This window comes from Electrona antarctica (genome assembly GCF_951216825.1).
Source record: "Electrona antarctica genome assembly, chromosome: 16".
Lineage (NCBI taxonomy): Eukaryota > Metazoa > Chordata > Actinopteri > Myctophiformes > Myctophidae > Electrona > Electrona antarctica.
Window position 1 is genome coordinate 9,333,262 of NC_136797.1, and position 18,618 is coordinate 9,351,879.

An 18,618-nucleotide genomic window follows, 5' to 3' on the forward strand; every position below is an offset into this window, starting at 1 on the left:
CACCATAGATGACGTCCTGTCGTTTGACCTCTCGTTTGTCCTGCTTCTTACAGAACTCGGGTTCCACCGCCAGGCTCCAGGACTCCGCCTCGTAATCCACTGCGTCCGACGTGAGGTCGCCAAGGAGACCTGCGTCAACGCAGTCTACGAGAAAGAGTAAGGGAGGATTTCTACGGATCTAGCAGTGATTCCGAAACATATTCATTTCATGGACCCCCAGTTTCACACGCATTATGCTACGGACCCCCGGTTTAATGGCATTTCTATCTCTGGTACCCCAATTTATATTGTAAAACCACTGTTAATTTAACTCTGAGAGTGTACAAATGGAACCAAATGGGTCCACTGCGTCCGATGGGAGGTCGCCAAGGAGACCTGCGTCAACGCAGTCTACGAGAAAGACGCAGAGGCCTCGTTACGTTCTCAGTGGCCTCACGTTACCAGACTGCTGCCTCTCGCAATTTCCAAATGCTTTCATCATACAGTCTGGACTAGCGACGGAAGAGCTGTCATGAGTAAACTATAAAGCGGAAGCCTCCTCGCCACTTCCGTTTCGTCTTTACAGTCGTGCACATTTATCCGATTATGAATGGAAATCATCTAAGCATATATGTGTCCAAATTTGACTGAGGGACTGCCATTGGATTTTCGTTTTTTTTCATGTCATATGAAAGCAGGGAATCATAGCTTCAAATTGACATATTGGTTGTTCAGTTTGACCCACCAGTTTTGGAGATATGACTTATAGAGTAATTAACTCATTTTGGGAAAAAAAAAAAAAAGTTTTTCTCCTCTGGTGAAAAGCTGGAATTTGCGCGATGGCAGGCTCTCAGTCAAATCTGGTCACATATAGCTTTCTGCTTAGCAGAAAAGGAAATAAAAAATAAGCTCTAAAGACATTTTAAAAGATATTTTAAAATATATTTTCGTGAGCGGAAATGGCAGCTTCCTTACTCGGACTCTATATAAACTGTCACTCTTCAGGATTCAAATTCAAAAATAGCAAAAGTAGCAGATCTACAAGCTCGCTGATCTACTACGTTTTATACTTCTGTGTGACGCTGTAGTTACTGAACTAAAAATGATTGACCTTAAAAAACACTGCATGGATGCACCTGGGACGTATCCTCAGTGATGTATGCCAAGGTCATCGTGGTTTCAAAAACAAAAAAAAACGTACGAAAAAACACTAAAAGGTAGAATATGGAGATAAGAGGTTTCAGCAACGATATTATTATCGGAGATGTCCATGGAGCATAATACAATAAAATTGTCCATACTGTATACTGCAAACCAGGTGAAGAAAATCACAGATTGAGGCTTTAACCTCTGCTTTTACTGTATGAAATATCAGAGACCATTAGGGTTTTATGGAAGATGCTTCTGAACATATTGCTAGTTTAGTTGGACCCCTTCAAATGCTCCATTTTCATTTTCTCATAGTGACTAATAATCACTCTATATTAGAATGCATTATTATAATAATACACTAATACTAATTAACTAATTAACACACTAATACTAATACACTAATTTTGAAACATGATGTTATGATTACTAAATGAACCGTGAGTTCTGACCATTGTGATGATGCAGTGTCATGCAGATCATAATGCATGTTTAGAATGCATTATAGTAGACATGGACATAGACGTCTACCTTCCCCCAGTGAGGAGTCGGTGGACGTGGAGGAATCCATGATGTGTAGGAGCTCATCCGACTGTCCAGGAGTCCTCCAGCCGTCACACTCTGTCTCTGGACTCTCGTTGAACCTGGAGAGCAGCAGCTAGTTACAGTACTACTGTAGCTCCAGTGGTGGAAAAAGTACTCAATTGTTTTACTTAAGTAAAAGTACCAATACTGCAATTTAGAACGTACAGTAAAAGTAAAAGTACAGAATTGAAAATGAACTTAAGTAAAAGTAAATCGGCATCAAAATGTACTTAAAGTACTAAAATTATTCATATTGCAGAATGTCCCATTTCACAAGTTCAAAATGTGTAGAAAACATTTCAATGCGTCGCATTGAGAGCTTGTAGATCGGATATTTTCAAATGGCCGAAATGTATAGGGTTGAAGTGGTTAATGTATGTTTTCTAATCAAAATTAAAATCTCCAAAGTAACTAGTAACTAAAGTTTTCAAATAATTGTAGTGAAGTAAAAGTACAAATGTTGGCTCTGAGATGTAGTGGAGTAGAAGTAAAAGTATTGGAAATTTAAAAAGTAAAGTACAAATACCTCAAAATTGTACTTAAGTACAGTACTTAAGTAAAAGTACTTAGTTACTTTCCACCACTGGTTAGCTCACATCACTACAGTAAATCCATCATTGTAATATTATTGTCATTATCAGCATCCTCATCCAGTCATATTCACTGTATACTCTTGACCCATAACATGGTTGTTTGTGAAACAGTGATGTGTGGCGTGTGCTCTATTGTATAACCTGTCATAAGCATTGTGGAAACTCCTGCAGGTGGATGTGAGAAGAGGGGAAGTGTCCTTCTCCTTAGCCGTCGTGACGGGCGGAGAGGGACAGGTGGGGAAACTGCACTGTGAAGAGCTGTCTCTCACTGTGAAATCTGAGAGGAGAGGAGAGGAGAGGAGGGGAGGGGAGAGGAGAGGAGAGGAGGGGAGGGGAGGGGAGAGGAGAGGAGAGGAGGGGAGGGGAGAGGAGAGGAGGGGAGGGGATGGGAGGGGAGAGGAGAGGAGAGGAGAGGAGGGGAGGGGAGGGGAGAGGAGAGGAGAGGAGAGGAGAGGAGAGGAGGGGAGGGGATGGGAGGGGAGAGGAGAGGAGGGGAGGGGAGGGGAGGGGAGGGGAGGGGAGGGGAGGGGAGGGGAGGGGAGGGGAGGGGAGAGGAGAGGAGAGGAGAGGAGAGGAGAGGAGGGGAGGGGATGGGATGGGAGGGGAGAGGAGAGGAGAGGAGAGGAGAGGAGAGGAGAGGAGAGGAGGGGATGGGAGGGGAGGGGAGAGGAGAGGAGAGGAGGGGATGGGAGGGGAGGGGAGAGGAGAGGAGAGGAGAGGAGAGGAGAGGAGAGGAGAGGAGAGGAGAGGAGAGGAGAGGAGAGGAGAGGAGAGGAGAGGAGAGGAGAGGAGAGGAGAGGAGAGGAGTTTCTATATGACAGCAATGATTGACAGAGTCATACACAATGAGGTGTTGGTTAATCTTTCAGACTCACTCTGTGGCAGGGATGCCGTCCTGCTCTTGGCGACAGCGTACTTATCCTGAAGTTTCTACAATACAAAGAACACAGACTGGTTGTGGCAGTGTTTGTGTTAAGTGCCTCTGCTTGAGTACATGTGCTGGTGATGTACACTGTACCAAATGACAAGTATCACTCCGAGGGAACTGAACTCACCTTCATACACGGGGGAGCATATTCCTTACACGCCTTGTGGATTATTGCAGTGCAACCTAGGTGAGGAGAGAGTGGGGTTAGAGGAGAATAGCATGACGATGATACTTTTAACAACAGGTTCTAATACTTTAACCCATTCTGGGCGGGAACCCCTTTAGGTGTTTTTCAGAAAGCTTAGGTCAGGATCTAGAGGGCTTTTTAGAATCAGCCTCAGTCCAAAATCGGTTAAAGCAGGCCAGGGTTCCAAAACTGCTCAGCTTAAAAAAGACCCAAGAGTAAAATGTGTTGATTATAATCTAACAAATAGATCACAGTCAAAAAGGTGACCCTTTTTTCCCTTTTTTTCTCACATGGCAGCCAAAAAGTGACGGCTTTTCAAGTGGACTCTGATCCAGAGACAAGGTTGAGAAACCAAGTGGACTACATGCAGACTAGAGGAAGCTGTGTTTCATTGCTATACTTACTGGTACAATGGAGCAGGTCCTTGAAGCTGTGTTTCATTGCTATACTTACTGGTACAATGGAGCAGGTCCTTGAAGCTGTGTTTCATTGCTATACTTACTGGTACAATGGAGCAGGTCCTTGAAGCTGTGTTTCATTGCTATACTTACTGGTACAATGGAGCAGGTCCTTGAAGCTGTGTTTCATTGCTATACTTACTGGTACAATGGAGCAGGTCCTTGAAGCTGTGTTTCATTGCTATACTTACTGGTACAATGGAGCAGGTCCTTGAAGCTGTGTTTCATTGCTATACTTACTGGTACAATGGAGCAGGTCCTTGAAGCTGTGTTTCATTGCTATACTTACTGGTACAATGGAGCAGGTCCTTGAAGCTGTGTTTCATTGCTATACTTACTGGTACAATGGAGCAGGTCCTTGAAGCTGTGTTTCATTGCTATACTTACTGGTACAATGGAGCAGGTCCTTGAAGCTGTGTTTCATTGCTATACTTACTGGTACAATGGAGCAGGTCCTTGAAGCTGTGTTTCATTGCTATACTTACTGGTACAATGGAGCAGGTCCTTGAAGCTGTGTTTCATTGCTATACTTACTGGTACAATGGAGCAGGTCCTTGAAGCTGTGTTTCATTGCTATACTTACTGGTACAATGGAGCAGGTCCTTGAAGCTGTGTTTCATTGCTATACTTACTGGTACAATGGAGCAGGTCCTTGAAGCTGTGTTTCATTGCTATACTTACTGGTACAATGGAGCAGGTCCTTGAAGCTGTGTTTCATTGCTATACTTACTGGTACAATGGAGCAGGTCCTTGAAGCTGTGTTTCATTGCTATACTTACTGGTACAATGGAGCAGGTCCTTGAAGCTGTGTTTCATTGCTATACTTACTGGTACAATGGAGCAGGTCCTTGAAGCTGTGTTTCATTGCTATACTTACTGGTACAATGGAGCAGGTCCTTGTATTTCATTGCTACGGTACTTACTGGTACAATGGAGCAGGTCCTTGCCGTTCACAGGCTTGTCACAGATAACACACACACTGGGACCCATAATGGAGCCTGAGGTGAAGCTGTGTCCATTCAGCTGCCTGGCCTTGGCCTCTCTCTGCTTCCCTTTCCCCTTTGGAGGACCATGAAAGAGACACAACGGTGAACAAAAGAGGCACATCCTAAACGTCCTCCGCGATAAATGTACACTCCCGATTTATGGCCCGTTACGATGAGTTGAACCCCGGGTCGTCCAGCGCAGAGTGCCACACGTTCTACTGTACTTCTGAGCTGAGACGGAAAGTCACTTAGGGTTGGGGCCGGGGTCAGTGGTGGAAAGTAACGAAGTACTTTTACTGAAGTACTGTACCACAATTTTGAGGTATTTGTACTTTACTTGAGTATTTCCAATTTCCAGTACTTTTACTTCTACTCACTACATCTCAGAGCCAAAATGTGTACTTTTACTCCACTACAATTATTTGAAAACTTTAGTTACTAGTTACTTTGGAGATTATAATTTTGATTAGAAAACATACATTATAACCACTTCAACCCTATACATTTTGGCCATTTGAAAATAGCCAATCAACAAGCTCACAATGCGTCGCAACGCGACGCGACGCATTGAGAGCTTGTAGATCTGCTATTTTCAATAGACTTTGTACACATTTTGAACTTGTGAAATGGGACATTATGCAATATGAGTACTTTTACTTTTAGTACTTTAAGTACATTTTGATGCCGATACTTTTGTACTTTTACTCAAGTACATTTTCAATTCCGTACTTTTACTTGTAACGAAGTAGTTCTAAATTGCAGTATTGGTACTTTTACTTAAGTAAAACAATTGAGTACTTTTTCCACCACTGCCGGGGATGCATTACACTTTGTGTTTCATGCAGTGCCTCCTGTTAGCCACTAGTGGTCCTACAACCCAACAACCAGTGGGTTGTACATTCTTCACTATAAGAGCAAGAAGACCACTCCAACCACTGTAGTTTATTGTATTAACATTAGCACAAGAATCTGATCTACAATAAAGTGTGGATTATAGCAGTGGTTGTCAAACATCAAAAATGTTCAACTCAAGGAAGGACCCGCCTCAGTTTGTTACGCATTAGGCTACAGACCCTCCATAACATCTACTATTATTGATTTATTTTTCTTTATTTTCTTCCCACCGGAAATTCTTTACATTTTGGCCGGAAATGTAATAATGCATTGAAAGCATTATTATTCAAAAATAAATGTTTACTTTTGAATACTTGAGTATGTTTACAGTCCAGCTCTCTAACTCAAGTACAAATTTGACAGAGCAACTTTTTTTTACCAGGAGTATCAATACTATGACTCAAGTACTGGGGTACTAGGGAGGTCCTCGACGCACGTCCCACTGGGAGGAGACCCCGGGGCAGACCAAGGCGCAGTTGGAGTACTGGGGTTGAGTATATTATTGTCCAGCACTGTGGCAGTGTAATGGAGGGTAAGAACAACAACAACTAGAGCCAGAGCAAATCAGAGATGAATCACTGAAGGAAACTGACTAACATTGTTTAGTCAGTCCCTCTCAGACCTTGAGACACTTCCAATAACATTTCCTGCTTGTTGGAAAACATGCTTGTTTGCGTCTGAAAGTAGAAACCGTTGAAAGATGAACCGGAGACCAAGTCCAGATAAAGGACCAAAGGTTCAGACAGACCAAAACATCAGCCAAACTAGAGAAAACACAATGTTTAACCACTTAACCCATTTAGGCCTGACGTCGAAATAAAAAAAAATCTGAAATAAATACTTTCATGATTTTTCAAAAATAGCAGACCTACAAGCTCGTAGCGCGCCACTCGGTGGCGCGCTATGAGCTTGTAGATCTGATATTTTTCAATAGCTAAATTATAAGTGTTAAACCCTCTAGTCTAACAGACATGAGTCACACTGTACTTTTGGTGCGCTGCTTTTTCCGATACACTACACTAAATTGTCTTCGCTTAAAAATTGCAAATATGCAAGGCAAGCTCACACGCTGTGAGCTTGACGTTTTGGCAAATGTTTCCCCCAGGATATGGATGCATGGGTTCAAATATTTCCCCCAGGATATGGATGCATGGGTTCAAGTGGGTAACATTCTGGTTGGCAGATCGAGTTACTAAATCTAGGAGTGGAAAGAATGTCAAGTTTAGCTAAACGGAAGGACACCTTGTACTGGTTTGACAACCACTAACTACTGCCTGAATCTCATAATGCAATGTACTGTACTATCCCCAGGCCAAGTGTAGCCTCGGTCCCAGGCTCACTTAACTGCGAAAAAGAAGAGCCTGGTCACAACCTAAGGCAGAGAAGCTATCGAAAGGCGGGACTTCCGCCGTGTAACCCCCGCCATGCATGCCATGTACTGGAGCTTTAATTTAGGGTGGGCGCTTTTGTGGAAAGTTGACTATTCGAGGAATATTATGCATGCATGTGTCACAGTGAAGGTGCATACCTACCAATGGCTCTCAAACCTTTTCTTTTCAAGGAGCCCTATAACTCTGAGAGCGTCCATCAGTACGCTTTCAGAGTTACAGGCCTGTAAGGGTCCATTTGGTTCCATTTGTACTCTGTCAGGGTTACAGACCTGTAAGGGTCCATTTGTACTCTCTCAGGGTTACAGACCTGTAAGGGTCCATTTGGTTCCATTTGTACTCTGTCAGGGTTACAGACCTGTAAGGGTCCATTTGGTTCTATTTGTACTCTCTCAGGGTTACAGACCTGTAAGGGTCCATTTAGAATCCTAGTCCCTGCCCTGACCCCACTTTGAGAACCGGGTGTGTAGACAGTAGTATGTATGCGAAAAAGCACTGCTAACAATGCCTTGTTGTTGTTTTTTACCTTGTTGCGTGTACTCGACATCCTGCTCTTTAGGAAACTGAAGGTGCGAATAACTTTGTACTTCTCAGACTCAACCTTGGATGGGTTGCTGTCAAACGTTTCCTCTTCGATTCTGTAAAGCAGAGGAATTTGCATTACGTGGCGTTTGCCTTTGTTTTCATAACTTAAGACGTACTGCAGCGTACAGCACCGTGCCAGGTCTCCTTCTCGCAGACAGGCTCCATAAATATCATCATCTGAAGGTGAGAAAGGCTAGAGGCTGAAATGAGCATCAGCAGTACATTCAACAGACACTGTGTTGTGATGGTTGTCATTATAACTGACATAAGCACGGAGACGGCATTCAGAAAGGTGAAATATCAGATAAGAGAGGATTATTTGTGTTAGTCACTAACAATATTTCATATTAATTCAGAGAAAAAAAAGAACAAACCCCTCATGCTTTAGCCTAATGCATAGTACACCAGAACAGGCCGGACCGACTACAATTATGACTTATGATATCATTCAAAGGTTCGGCTGACTGAAATATCACGTCATTCATAGCTTCGGGTGGGCGGGTGGGATCAGAACTGATTTATTTTGGTGTTGTTAATGCCTCCGAGATGTTGTGAATTGTGACTGTGATTGGTCAGATTTTCCGCATTGTTTCCGCATTCAGCCCAGCTTCTATCAGCAGTGAAGCGAGGTACAAACACCTCTGAAATCCATTCACAAAGACAATTAACCTATCGCTAGAAAGGGGCAAAACATCCACACCTCCATCGCAAATTCCACACAACTTTATTTTTTACCCCCCAAGTAGGGGAGCCCTCCCGAAACAAAATGACTTTGGTTGTTCTGATGTAGTATGCAAGGCTACCTTTAGAAACCTGTGTTGTTAAATGATAAAGGAAATATTTAGATGTTAAATGTTAGACACGCATGAAAGAGGAGAGGACGTACACTAGACCGTGAAAGCTGTAGCTAGTAGTGAAAGGTGCCATAATAGGATCTAGACGATTCTACAGTTTAATGGAATTAAAGGAACTGTAGCTATAGTGAACGTGCTAACGCTAGTGAACGTGCTAACGCTAGTGAGCGTGCCAAAACGTGCCATATGGTCTTTAAACTAGGACTCTACAGACTCCACTACTAGACGGAGAGGAGGGGAGATCCCTCCACTACAGACGGAGAGGAGGGGAGATCCCCACATACTCTTTTAGGAACTCTGTCAGAGTGAGATGCTGGAGGGACTCTGCCAGTTCCACATTACTGTCCTCGTCAGCAGACTGGGCACGCTTACGGAACCTGTTCTCTCTGTAGAACACGCACGCACACGCACACACGCACGCACACACACACACACCACACACACACACGCCTGGTGGAACGATTTAACGATGATAGGTATATTTTGGTACTGTTTACTGTATCTGTTCTTTATTTGAGTATTGACTCCACTACATTATGAATTATCCACTTAAGTGTTTTAAAAAAGCAAGTACTTTTGAATATGTTTTGAATATGTTACGTTGAATATGTTGACAATGTTTAATAGCAAGTACTCCGGTACAAATTTGACTGGGCAACTTTCAGTTATAGTGGAATGAGGAGTATCTATACCTTGACTGGAGTCAAGTGCTTACTGCTTAGTCCACCATTCTTCCTTGAAATAAGGCTAGTTTCCAAGGCTAGTCCACCACTGACTGCACGTCTGTGAGGAAGATGTTGGCCTGGTGCCCATAGATATTGCATGGATACATGATAGAACAGACCCTGGATGGAGTAGATGCATCATTTTTGTCAAATGATTTACATTCAGTGTCATATCTGATGTTTTCCACAAGATGGAGCTACTGCGTGGTGAATGGGAGAGAGTGTTACTAGATGAATGAGACAAGAGCACATGGCATGGTTCCACAAAAGAGCATCCCACACACAAAACAGTAATTAAGACCACGTTAGGGGAAATTGAACACAACGTTTTACCGCATGAAATATTCTCTGTATACAATACATACTACTTCCCTATTTAGTACAACATTTAAGCGCACATTACATTTAATAATCTGGTTATGAATCATGCCCATTAGTTCACTCAGACAGATCCTCACAGACTTGTGTCTAATTTATAATCCCGTCATACGACCGGGTGTCCCGGGTGCTTTGTGAGATCTACAGATCGACCATCTTTGGCACAGGACACAAATCAGGCTTTATGTATACAGTATGTATGGTGTACAGAGGCCCTTTATTACATCTGCCACTTACTGTATTTTCGTACTGCTACACTGCAAAATACTATAATGAGCTGTATTATGTAACTAGCATGTTAATACAATATACCCGTATTGTCCCGAATATAATACGACCCTTCTTATATTCAGGCCAATAGGGTAACTTATACAATTCACCTTTAGCTAAGCCACACCCTCTCCCACTTGGACACTTTCCAGCCAGGCTCATTCATACACTGACACCACGCTAGACAGGAACGCCCAAAAACATCACATCCGGTTTTAGCCTGGGGTAAGAATTTTCTATGGCTGCCAATGCAACTTGGTCCAATCCTTAATCACATACGGACAAACATCTATGCCGATGCTATCTAACTTGCGGAGGTAGCGTGCCTTGTCCACGGGCAACAGATCTTTCAACGTATGGCATTGCAAATACGTTTGATAATCGCTACTCTGCTCAATATTGTTTTTAAAATGCCGCAAATTGCATTGCAGTGAACGAGCGCAAATCACAACTTCCCCAGGGGGTGGGCGGAGTCACAGTTTGAGGCGCTGATTACGCGCCGTGGTGTCAGTGTATTCCAATGTAAATATCATGGATTTTACACATTAAATACTGGTTCATTTTTGGAACCAGACCTTCAAAATCTCTTCCAAATGCGTCAACAAGGCCTGCCGTATGCACTGGAAAAATATGTGCGTGACATTTTTTTTTTTTTTAAACAATGTTTTATCATATAGGAAAACTATTGGTGGACCATAGCAGTGGTCCACCAACTATTGGACCATAGCAGTTTGGGGAGGGGCTTAGCTATAGGTCAATTGGAGTGGTTTGGTCTCCCGGCTCATCTAATGAGACATTTAGATCCTGTCTAGGTTGGACATGACCTTTGACAAGATCCTGTTTCTGGTTTGACACAAATTTTGACCTGAGAAGCAAAAATTCAATTTCTCCACAGAGCAAGCCGGCAGGCTCTATGAGCTGAGCGGTAAAACATGTGAGCACTTGCACTGGAGGTGAGAGGAGATGAAGTTCGCACACCGGTCTTGAGCTCCAAAACGTTTATTAAGGAAGAGATACAACGTTTCTTCGTCAGGAATATGACTCCTGACGAAGACCCGAAGGGGCCGAAACGTTGCATCTAATCCTGACGTCGAAATTAAAAAAATGTCTTCAAAATTCTGACAGTTTTCTGAAATACCTATGTTTCTATGTCAGAGGAGCTCAATATTTCATGTCAAGGATTCCAGAAATTATATGTAATTGGCCACCGACCTCCATCTGAAAATATGTTGTTCCAGGGACCCCCCCACCCCCAGAAGCAAAGATTTGAGTTAAAAACACAACATTTTCACGATTTTTCAAAAATAGCAGACCTACAAGTTCATAGCGTGGCACTCGGTGCCACGCTATGAGCTTGTAGATCTGCTGTTTTTCAACAGCTAAAGCATAACATAATGCTTAAAAGTTAAACACCAAAAGGGGTTACCACCCAGAATGGGTTAATAAACTTTTTGGAGCTCAAGACCCGTGTGCGAACATCATCTCCTCTCATCTTTACGTATTCTTGTTCAGCACCCGTAGAACCTTTGAGATGTGCGTGCTTTCCTGTTGGATCCCATCTCACTTTGCACAGGAGACCCGGGTTCAAACCCGGGCTGGAACATGACAGACAGGCAGGCTACATAGTGCAGCTGTAATAGATTTCCCTGGGAAACTATCCCGCTCTCCCATTAATGTCATATGACAGTAAGATGACACTTCCCATGCGGTGGGATTAGAGCGAAGACATTTCACATGACAGATGAAATGATAGAAAACCTCCAGGCTCATGTATCTGATATCTGAGTGTCTCTTCATTTGTCACTTGGAGAGAGATTTTTAAGCACCCGTGGCTGACCTAAAAAAAATCAAGCTGGTTTCACAAGATTTAAAAACACAACAATAACGTGCAGATACAGTCACCCCGTCACTAAAGCAACAAAGCATGTCATGGTTATTATCCCTGCTTCCGGGCAGAAACCTTGTTCTTTGTATTATTCATATTTTTGGTAAGTTGATTCCTTACTTTGTCATGCTACAGTGTTATACACACACATACACACAAGTGGCAAAAGTACTTCTTAAAAAGTGAAAGTGGTTTTGTCTGTCTGATGGTTTTATAAATAGTGAAAAGGGAATATCCACACGACACGATAGACTGATCTCCCATGTTTTATTTAACTGACAAAGGCAACGTTTGCCCACCATGTACAGCGAGGGCTTCATCAGGCATATGGGCCAAATGTTGCATTTCTTGGTTAAATAAAATATTGTGTTCTTTTCACTTGAGTGTATTTGGTCTAGCACCATTTTCAAAGAACCGGTGGGGATGTGCATTATCTTAAAGAACCGGTGGGGATGTGCATTATCTTAAAGAACCGGTGGGGATGTGCATTATCTTAAGAACCGGTGGGGATGTGCATTATCTTATCTACTTATTAAAGAACCGGTGGGGATGTGCATTATCTTATCTACTTATTAAAGAACCGGTGGGGATGTGCATTATCTTATCTACTTATTAAAGAACCGGTGGGGATGTGCATTATCTTATCTACTTATTAAAGAACCGGTGGGGATGTGCATTATCTTATCTACTTATTAAAGAACCGGTGGGGATGTGCATTATCTTATCTACTTATTAAAGAACCGGTGGGGATGTGCATTATCTTATCTACTTATTAAAGAACCGGTGGGGATGTGCATTATCTTATCTACTTTGTTTTTGTTAAGTTACAAAACGTGCATTAACCACTTCAGCTTTATGCATACTTAGGCTATTTGAAAAGAATACCAAACGACTCGCCCCTTTACCAACTCGCCCCAGCGAATTGTTTTAATGCAGTTAACAGTTCATTTAGTATTTCCCTCCCTCTCTGAAATCTGAAATGATCTTGTATACAGATTTATTTGATTGTATAGTAGTCGATCTCTATACTCTGTAAAATTAAGGAAGAATAACATGACACAGAGACAGTGACTGCTTAATTAAGTTAATGTATGACCTTCTAGCAGTTAATTTCCTTTTATTAAACACATTTCTTCCATGTAGCCCATGTTTTGTAATGGCATCATCATGCTATTATGCCCGTGGATATACAGAGTGAACTTAACAATGATAAATTAATATGATACCTTTTATATAATCACCAACATGAATTATGTTTGTTATTTACAGCTAGGTAGAGTAGTGGGGCGAGATGGAAAAGGGGCGACCGTACCTGTTACCTTTGAAAATAGCCGATCGGCCCGATCTACAAGCTCACAATAGCTTGTAGATGGGCTATTTTCAAAGGATTATACATTTGGAAACTTGTGAAATGGAACATTCTGCCAAATGTGTGAAATGTGAATACTTTTGTACTTTTAATCAAGTACATTTTGAATTATTATGAAGTATTTCTACATTGTGGTATTGGTACTGTACATACTTTTACTTAGGTACAAAATGTGAGTACTTCTCTCCCACCACTGTAAATACCTTTTCTCATGTGGCTGCTCTGACAGACTGGCCCCTCTCTGCTCTGTGGAAAACCAAAACACAAGAGAAACTGTTAGTTGTATTAACCCATTTTGGCGATTAAAAAAAATGCTTCAAAATCAGTTTTCTGAAAAACCCATGTTTCTATGTCAGTTCATGTGAAGGACCCCCAGAATTATCTCTATTGGGCCACGGACCCCCATCTCAAAATATGTAGTTCCAGGGACCCCCCAGAAGCAAAATTGTTGTTAAAAATGTTTGCGCCACATTTTCACGACTTTTCAAAAATAGCAGACCTACAAGCTTGTAGCGCGCCACTCAGTAGTGCGCTATGAGCTTGTAGATCTGCTGTTTTTCAATAGCTAAAGAATAACATAATGCTTAAAACACCAAAACCAATAATCGTGAAAATGTGGTGCGAATCTTGAATATATATTCTTTCAGATCGAACGTTTTTAACTCAAATCTTTGCTTCTGGGGAGGTCCCTGGAACTACATATTTTCAGATGGGGGTCGGTGGCCAATTACATATATTTCTGGGGGTCCTTGACATGAAAATGTTTGAGAACGACTGACATGGAAACATAGGTTTTTCAGAAAGACATTTGTAGAATCGTCCTCAGATCTAAATGGGTTAAACAGATGCTTCAACAAGTTAGACGTTGTATTATTCGCTGTGGAAACTGGAAAGTGTTGGGGTTTTTTTTGTCCAACGCAAAGTTTACAACAGACATTAATATTCTAAAATGACACAGATGACTTCCCGGTTGTAATATGCAAATGTATGACAACATTGCCTGAGGTTGTACTGCACTGTACATACTGTACAGTGCAGTATGTGCACTGCCCACACACCGTCACGCATCAACAGCTTTTGTTTGGCGTAACAATATCTGCTGCAGTCGCCATGTTTGCTTCACTGATGAGTTTAACCCATTTTGGGCGGGAACCCCTTTTGGTGTTAAGCATTATGTTATGCTTTAGCTATTGAAAAATAGCAGATCTACAAGCTCATAGCGCGCCACCGAGTGGCGCGCTACGAGCTTGTAGGTCTGCTATTTTTGAAAAATCGAAGAACGACTGACATAGAAACGTAGCTTTTTCAGAAAACTGTCAGGATGTAGAAGACATTTTTTAGAATCTGATCTCAGGTCAAAATGGGTTAAACCGTTAAAACATCTGTGTTATTTTAGATCGTATCAATATATTGCTATTATAGACTACTGTATAGTGTATTCATAGCAACAGTTTTATGAAAACTCTTAGGATTTAGAACATTGATTTAGAACAGTAATCCTCAAAAATAAATTAATGTTTTTGAAAGAAATCTCGAAAAACATTGACAAAGTTTGAGTTAGAATGTAATTTTTGTCCCATTCCTGAGCAAATATTTTGATGACCGGCAGAGACTCAGAGAGTCTCCTATACCTGGTCATCACACCACATTATTTGCTTAGGAATGCAATAAAATAAAATAAAATAAATCTCCATGAATTCAAGGCTTCATTCATGGGGTGTGTAATTGATAGAAGTAATGTTTTGGGTGAACTATACTTCTTTAAGCCTGATGTATACTTTGTCACACAATGATGACAATTAGGCATTAGTTTAATCCTCACTTCCTGTATTATGTTTAGGCAAGACAGGCCAAGTCACAAGTCAACATCGGTATCGGCCAAGAATTTCCATATGTACAGTACCCTAGATAAAGGCACTAGATACATGCAAATAACGGGACACTACAGCGTGTCATGTTGTAAGCTTGCAGATACAACAGAGTACAGATGAAGCGTTAGAGCAGTACAAAGTTTGCATGTTCTCCCCGTGTCCCCTAGGGTAGGTACCCTCACAAAAAACATGCAGTAATCCTGGTCTCTAAACTGCCTCCCCCTGGCCAACCTGATGGAGGGGAAAGGAACTGGTTGGAATAACGTGTTCCCTCCACGCCTGGGAAACTCCCCTGGGAAACTGTCAGGTGTAAAGGAGCAACTTGGACACTCAGGCATGAAGGAAGCATGTGTTCAAGTCCGTTGCTCTCCCCATGTCCCCCATATATGGGGACTAGGTTGGCGGAGGGTGTGTAGAGCCCAGGATCACATTAGATAATTGACACAGGGGTGAAAAATGGGTTACAAAATCGTGGGATAATAAAAAATAAAAAAAAGAGAAGTAAACCTAAAGTAATAATAGAGTACAGTATGTACAGTACTTACTGCCAGGGTGGAGCAGAGACAGAGAGAGGGCCTGAAGGAGAGAGCGGCTGTGGCTGAGGCTGGGGAACACTCCATCTACAGTGTAGAGCACAGTGGCAAAAAATGACCATGATCATAAACAAACATTAAAGTCCATAGACTCCATGGACAGGTTATTTTTAATTAGGCTCTAATAAAACATTAAAAGTCCATAGACTTGGCTGCCACATGACGTAACTTTAACTTCGGAAAGCCATGCATGCTAGCGCCCCTCAAAGCCATGCATGCTAGCGCCCCTCAAAGCCATGCATGCTAGCGCCCCTCAAAGCCATGCATGCTAGCGCCCCTCAAAGCCATGCATGCTAGCGCCCCTCAAAGCCATGCATGCTAGCGCCCCTCAAAGCCGTGCATGCTAGCGCCCCTCAAAGCCATGCATGCTAGCGCCCCTCAAAGCCATGCATGCTAGCGCCCCTCAAAGCCATGCATGCTAGCGCCCCTCAAAGCCGTGCATGCTAGCGCCCCTCAAAGCCGTGCATGCTAGCGCCCCTCAAAGCCGTGCATGCTAGCGCCCCTCAAAGCCGTGCATGCTAGCGCCCCTCAAAGCCATGCATGCTAGCGCCCCTCAAAGCCATGCATGCTAGCGCCCCTCAAAGCCATGCATGCTAGCGCCCCTCAAAGCCATGCATGCTAGCGCCCCTCAAAGCCGTGCATGCTAGCGCCCCTCAAAGCCGTGCATGCTAGCGCCCCTCAAAGCCGTGCATGCTAGCGCCCCTCAAAGCCGTGCATGCTAGCGCCCCTCAAAGCCATGCATGCTAGCGCCCCTCAAAGCCGTGCATGCTAGCGCCCCTCAAAGCCATGCATGCTAGCGCCCCTCAAAGCCATGCATGCTAGCGCCCCTCAAAGCCATGCATGCTAGCGCCCCTCAAAGCCGTGCATGCTAGCGCCCCTCAAAGCCATGCATGCTAGCGCCCCTCAAAGCCATGCATGCTAGCGCCCCTCAAAGCCGTGCATGCTAGCGCCCCTCAAAGCCATGCATGCTAGCGCCCCTCAAAGCCGTGCATGCTAGCGCCCCTCAAAGCCGTGCATGCTAGCGCCCCTCAAAGCCGTGCATGCTAGCGCCCCTCAAAGCCGTGCATGCTAGCGCCCCTCAAAGCCGTGCATGCTAGCGCCCCTCAAAGCCGTGCATGCTAGCGCCCCTCAAAGCCATGCATGCTAGCGCCCCTCAAAGCCATGCATGCTAGCGCCCCTCAAAGCCGTGCATGCTAGCGCCCCTCAAAGCCATGCATGCTAGCGCCCCTCAAAGCCATGCATGCTAGCGCCCCTCAAAGCCGTGCATGCTAGCGCCCCTCAAAGCCATGCATGCTAGCGCCCCTCAAAGCCGTGCATGCTAGCGCCCCTCAAAGCCATGCATGCTAGCGCCCCTCAAAGCCATGCATGCTAGCGCCCCTCAAAGCCGTGCATGCTAGCGCCCCTCAAAGCCATGCATGCTAGCGCCCCTCAAAGCCATGCATGCTAGCGCCCCTCAAAGCCATGCATGCTAGCGCCCCTCAAAGCCATGCATGCTAGCGCCCCTCAAATAATAAGCTTCCACATCGACACAGCCTGTGAGGCCTCCCCACTAATGAGAGACAGGCTAAAACAAACAAACATCAGTTCTTATACACATTTACTAGTTCATGTACTGTAATTAAATTCCTTGTTACAGTATGTGGCACATTCCATGATCCCAGAGTCACTGACCGGGACTGAGGTCAGGGGCCGGGGTGGCGGTAGCGTCGTGACCCGGACGACCGCGAGGCCGGCGCAAACTGATTTTGGGAGAGGAGTAGGAGTAGGACCGTAGACGGATCCCCACGTTACACACGTCCTGGAAGGAAAGAGAAACACAACGCATGAAAAATCTGAAAGACCCGTTTGGTTTAATGACTTCAGAGATACCGATTTGCATGATGTTTGGACAAACTATGTAGGAGTAATATCATAAAAATGTGGTTAGCAAAAATCGTCCTCCTGGTGATGCTAAAACATGTCGATCTGAAAGATTGGGGCAGAGGTTCTGCTCTGGCATCCAGGGAGGGTGAGTGCCGCGCATAGTTTCGCTGCGATCGGCCCAACGGTGCGCACACACGCGCACGCACGCACACACACACACACACACACACACACACACAGTCAGGGTGCCAAACATAGCCTCTGCAACGCCTTCGGCGAGACAATAACATATATAGGACAACAACGACGAGATGTATTAGGTTGCTACTGTAGAAGAGGGCAAAAGCATGTCATAAGACAGTTATAAAAGAAAAGCATCGTACCGTTGCTGGGACGACGTCACACGCAGAGGAGGCAGAGAGAGCGCGGGACGAGGCTTCACTGCTGTCCCGTTCATCGGCACTATTGGGAGCGTCCACAGGTGACAACAGGGGACAGACAGGAGACGGGGACACGGGAGCGTCCGGTGACCGCAGGGGACAGACAGGAGACGGGGACACGGGAGCGTCCGGTGACCGCAGGGGACAGACAGGAGACGGGGACACGGGAGCGTCCGGTGACCGCAGGGGACAGACAGGAGACGGGGACACGGGAGCGTCCGGTGACCGCAGGGGACAGACAGGAGACGGGGACACGGGACGGCCCGTTGACAGCAGCAGGGGACAGACAGGAGACGGGGACACGGGAGCGTCCGGTGACACAGGAGACGGGGACAACACGGCACCCTCCTCATCATCGCTGTCCACTTCCACAGACACCAGACTGGGACTGCAACGTGCATGCAACGAGGACAGAGACAAGAAAACATTCACCCTGGGTGTTCCACTTCAATTGCTTTCAATTCTTATTCTAAGTCAATTGATGTGTTGATGCTGTGGTTCCCAAACTGGGGTCCGGGGACCCCCAGGGGTCCTTGAGGGAGTTCCAGGGGGTACCCAGCTAAATGATAGTTTGGAACCAAATGGACCCTTATGGGTCTGTAACTCTGAGAGTGTACAAATGGAACCAAATGGACCCA

General features: G+C 44.4%; 1 protein-coding gene across 1 annotated transcript in view; it reads right to left on the reverse strand.

The window, feature by feature from the left end:
• Positions 1 to 18,618, reverse strand: part of arhgef28a (Rho guanine nucleotide exchange factor (GEF) 28a) — a 115,907-nt gene that overhangs the window by 32,937 nt on the left and 64,352 nt on the right. The window contains exons 12-22 of the mRNA XM_079525339.1: positions 17,924 to 18,368; positions 17,349 to 17,475; positions 15,630 to 15,704; positions 13,417 to 13,459; positions 7,674 to 7,785; positions 4,803 to 4,938; positions 3,362 to 3,417; positions 3,182 to 3,236; positions 2,448 to 2,583; positions 1,660 to 1,772; positions 4 to 144 (exon numbers count right to left, since the gene is read on the reverse strand). Of these exons, the coding sequence (XP_079381465.1) occupies positions 4 to 144; positions 1,660 to 1,772; positions 2,448 to 2,583; positions 3,182 to 3,236; positions 3,362 to 3,417; positions 4,803 to 4,938; positions 7,674 to 7,785; positions 13,417 to 13,459; positions 15,630 to 15,704; positions 17,349 to 17,475; positions 17,924 to 18,368 (1,439 nt within the window). The remainder of the gene's footprint in view (positions 1 to 3; positions 145 to 1,659; positions 1,773 to 2,447; positions 2,584 to 3,181; positions 3,237 to 3,361; positions 3,418 to 4,802; positions 4,939 to 7,673; positions 7,786 to 13,416; positions 13,460 to 15,629; positions 15,705 to 17,348; positions 17,476 to 17,923; positions 18,369 to 18,618) is intronic.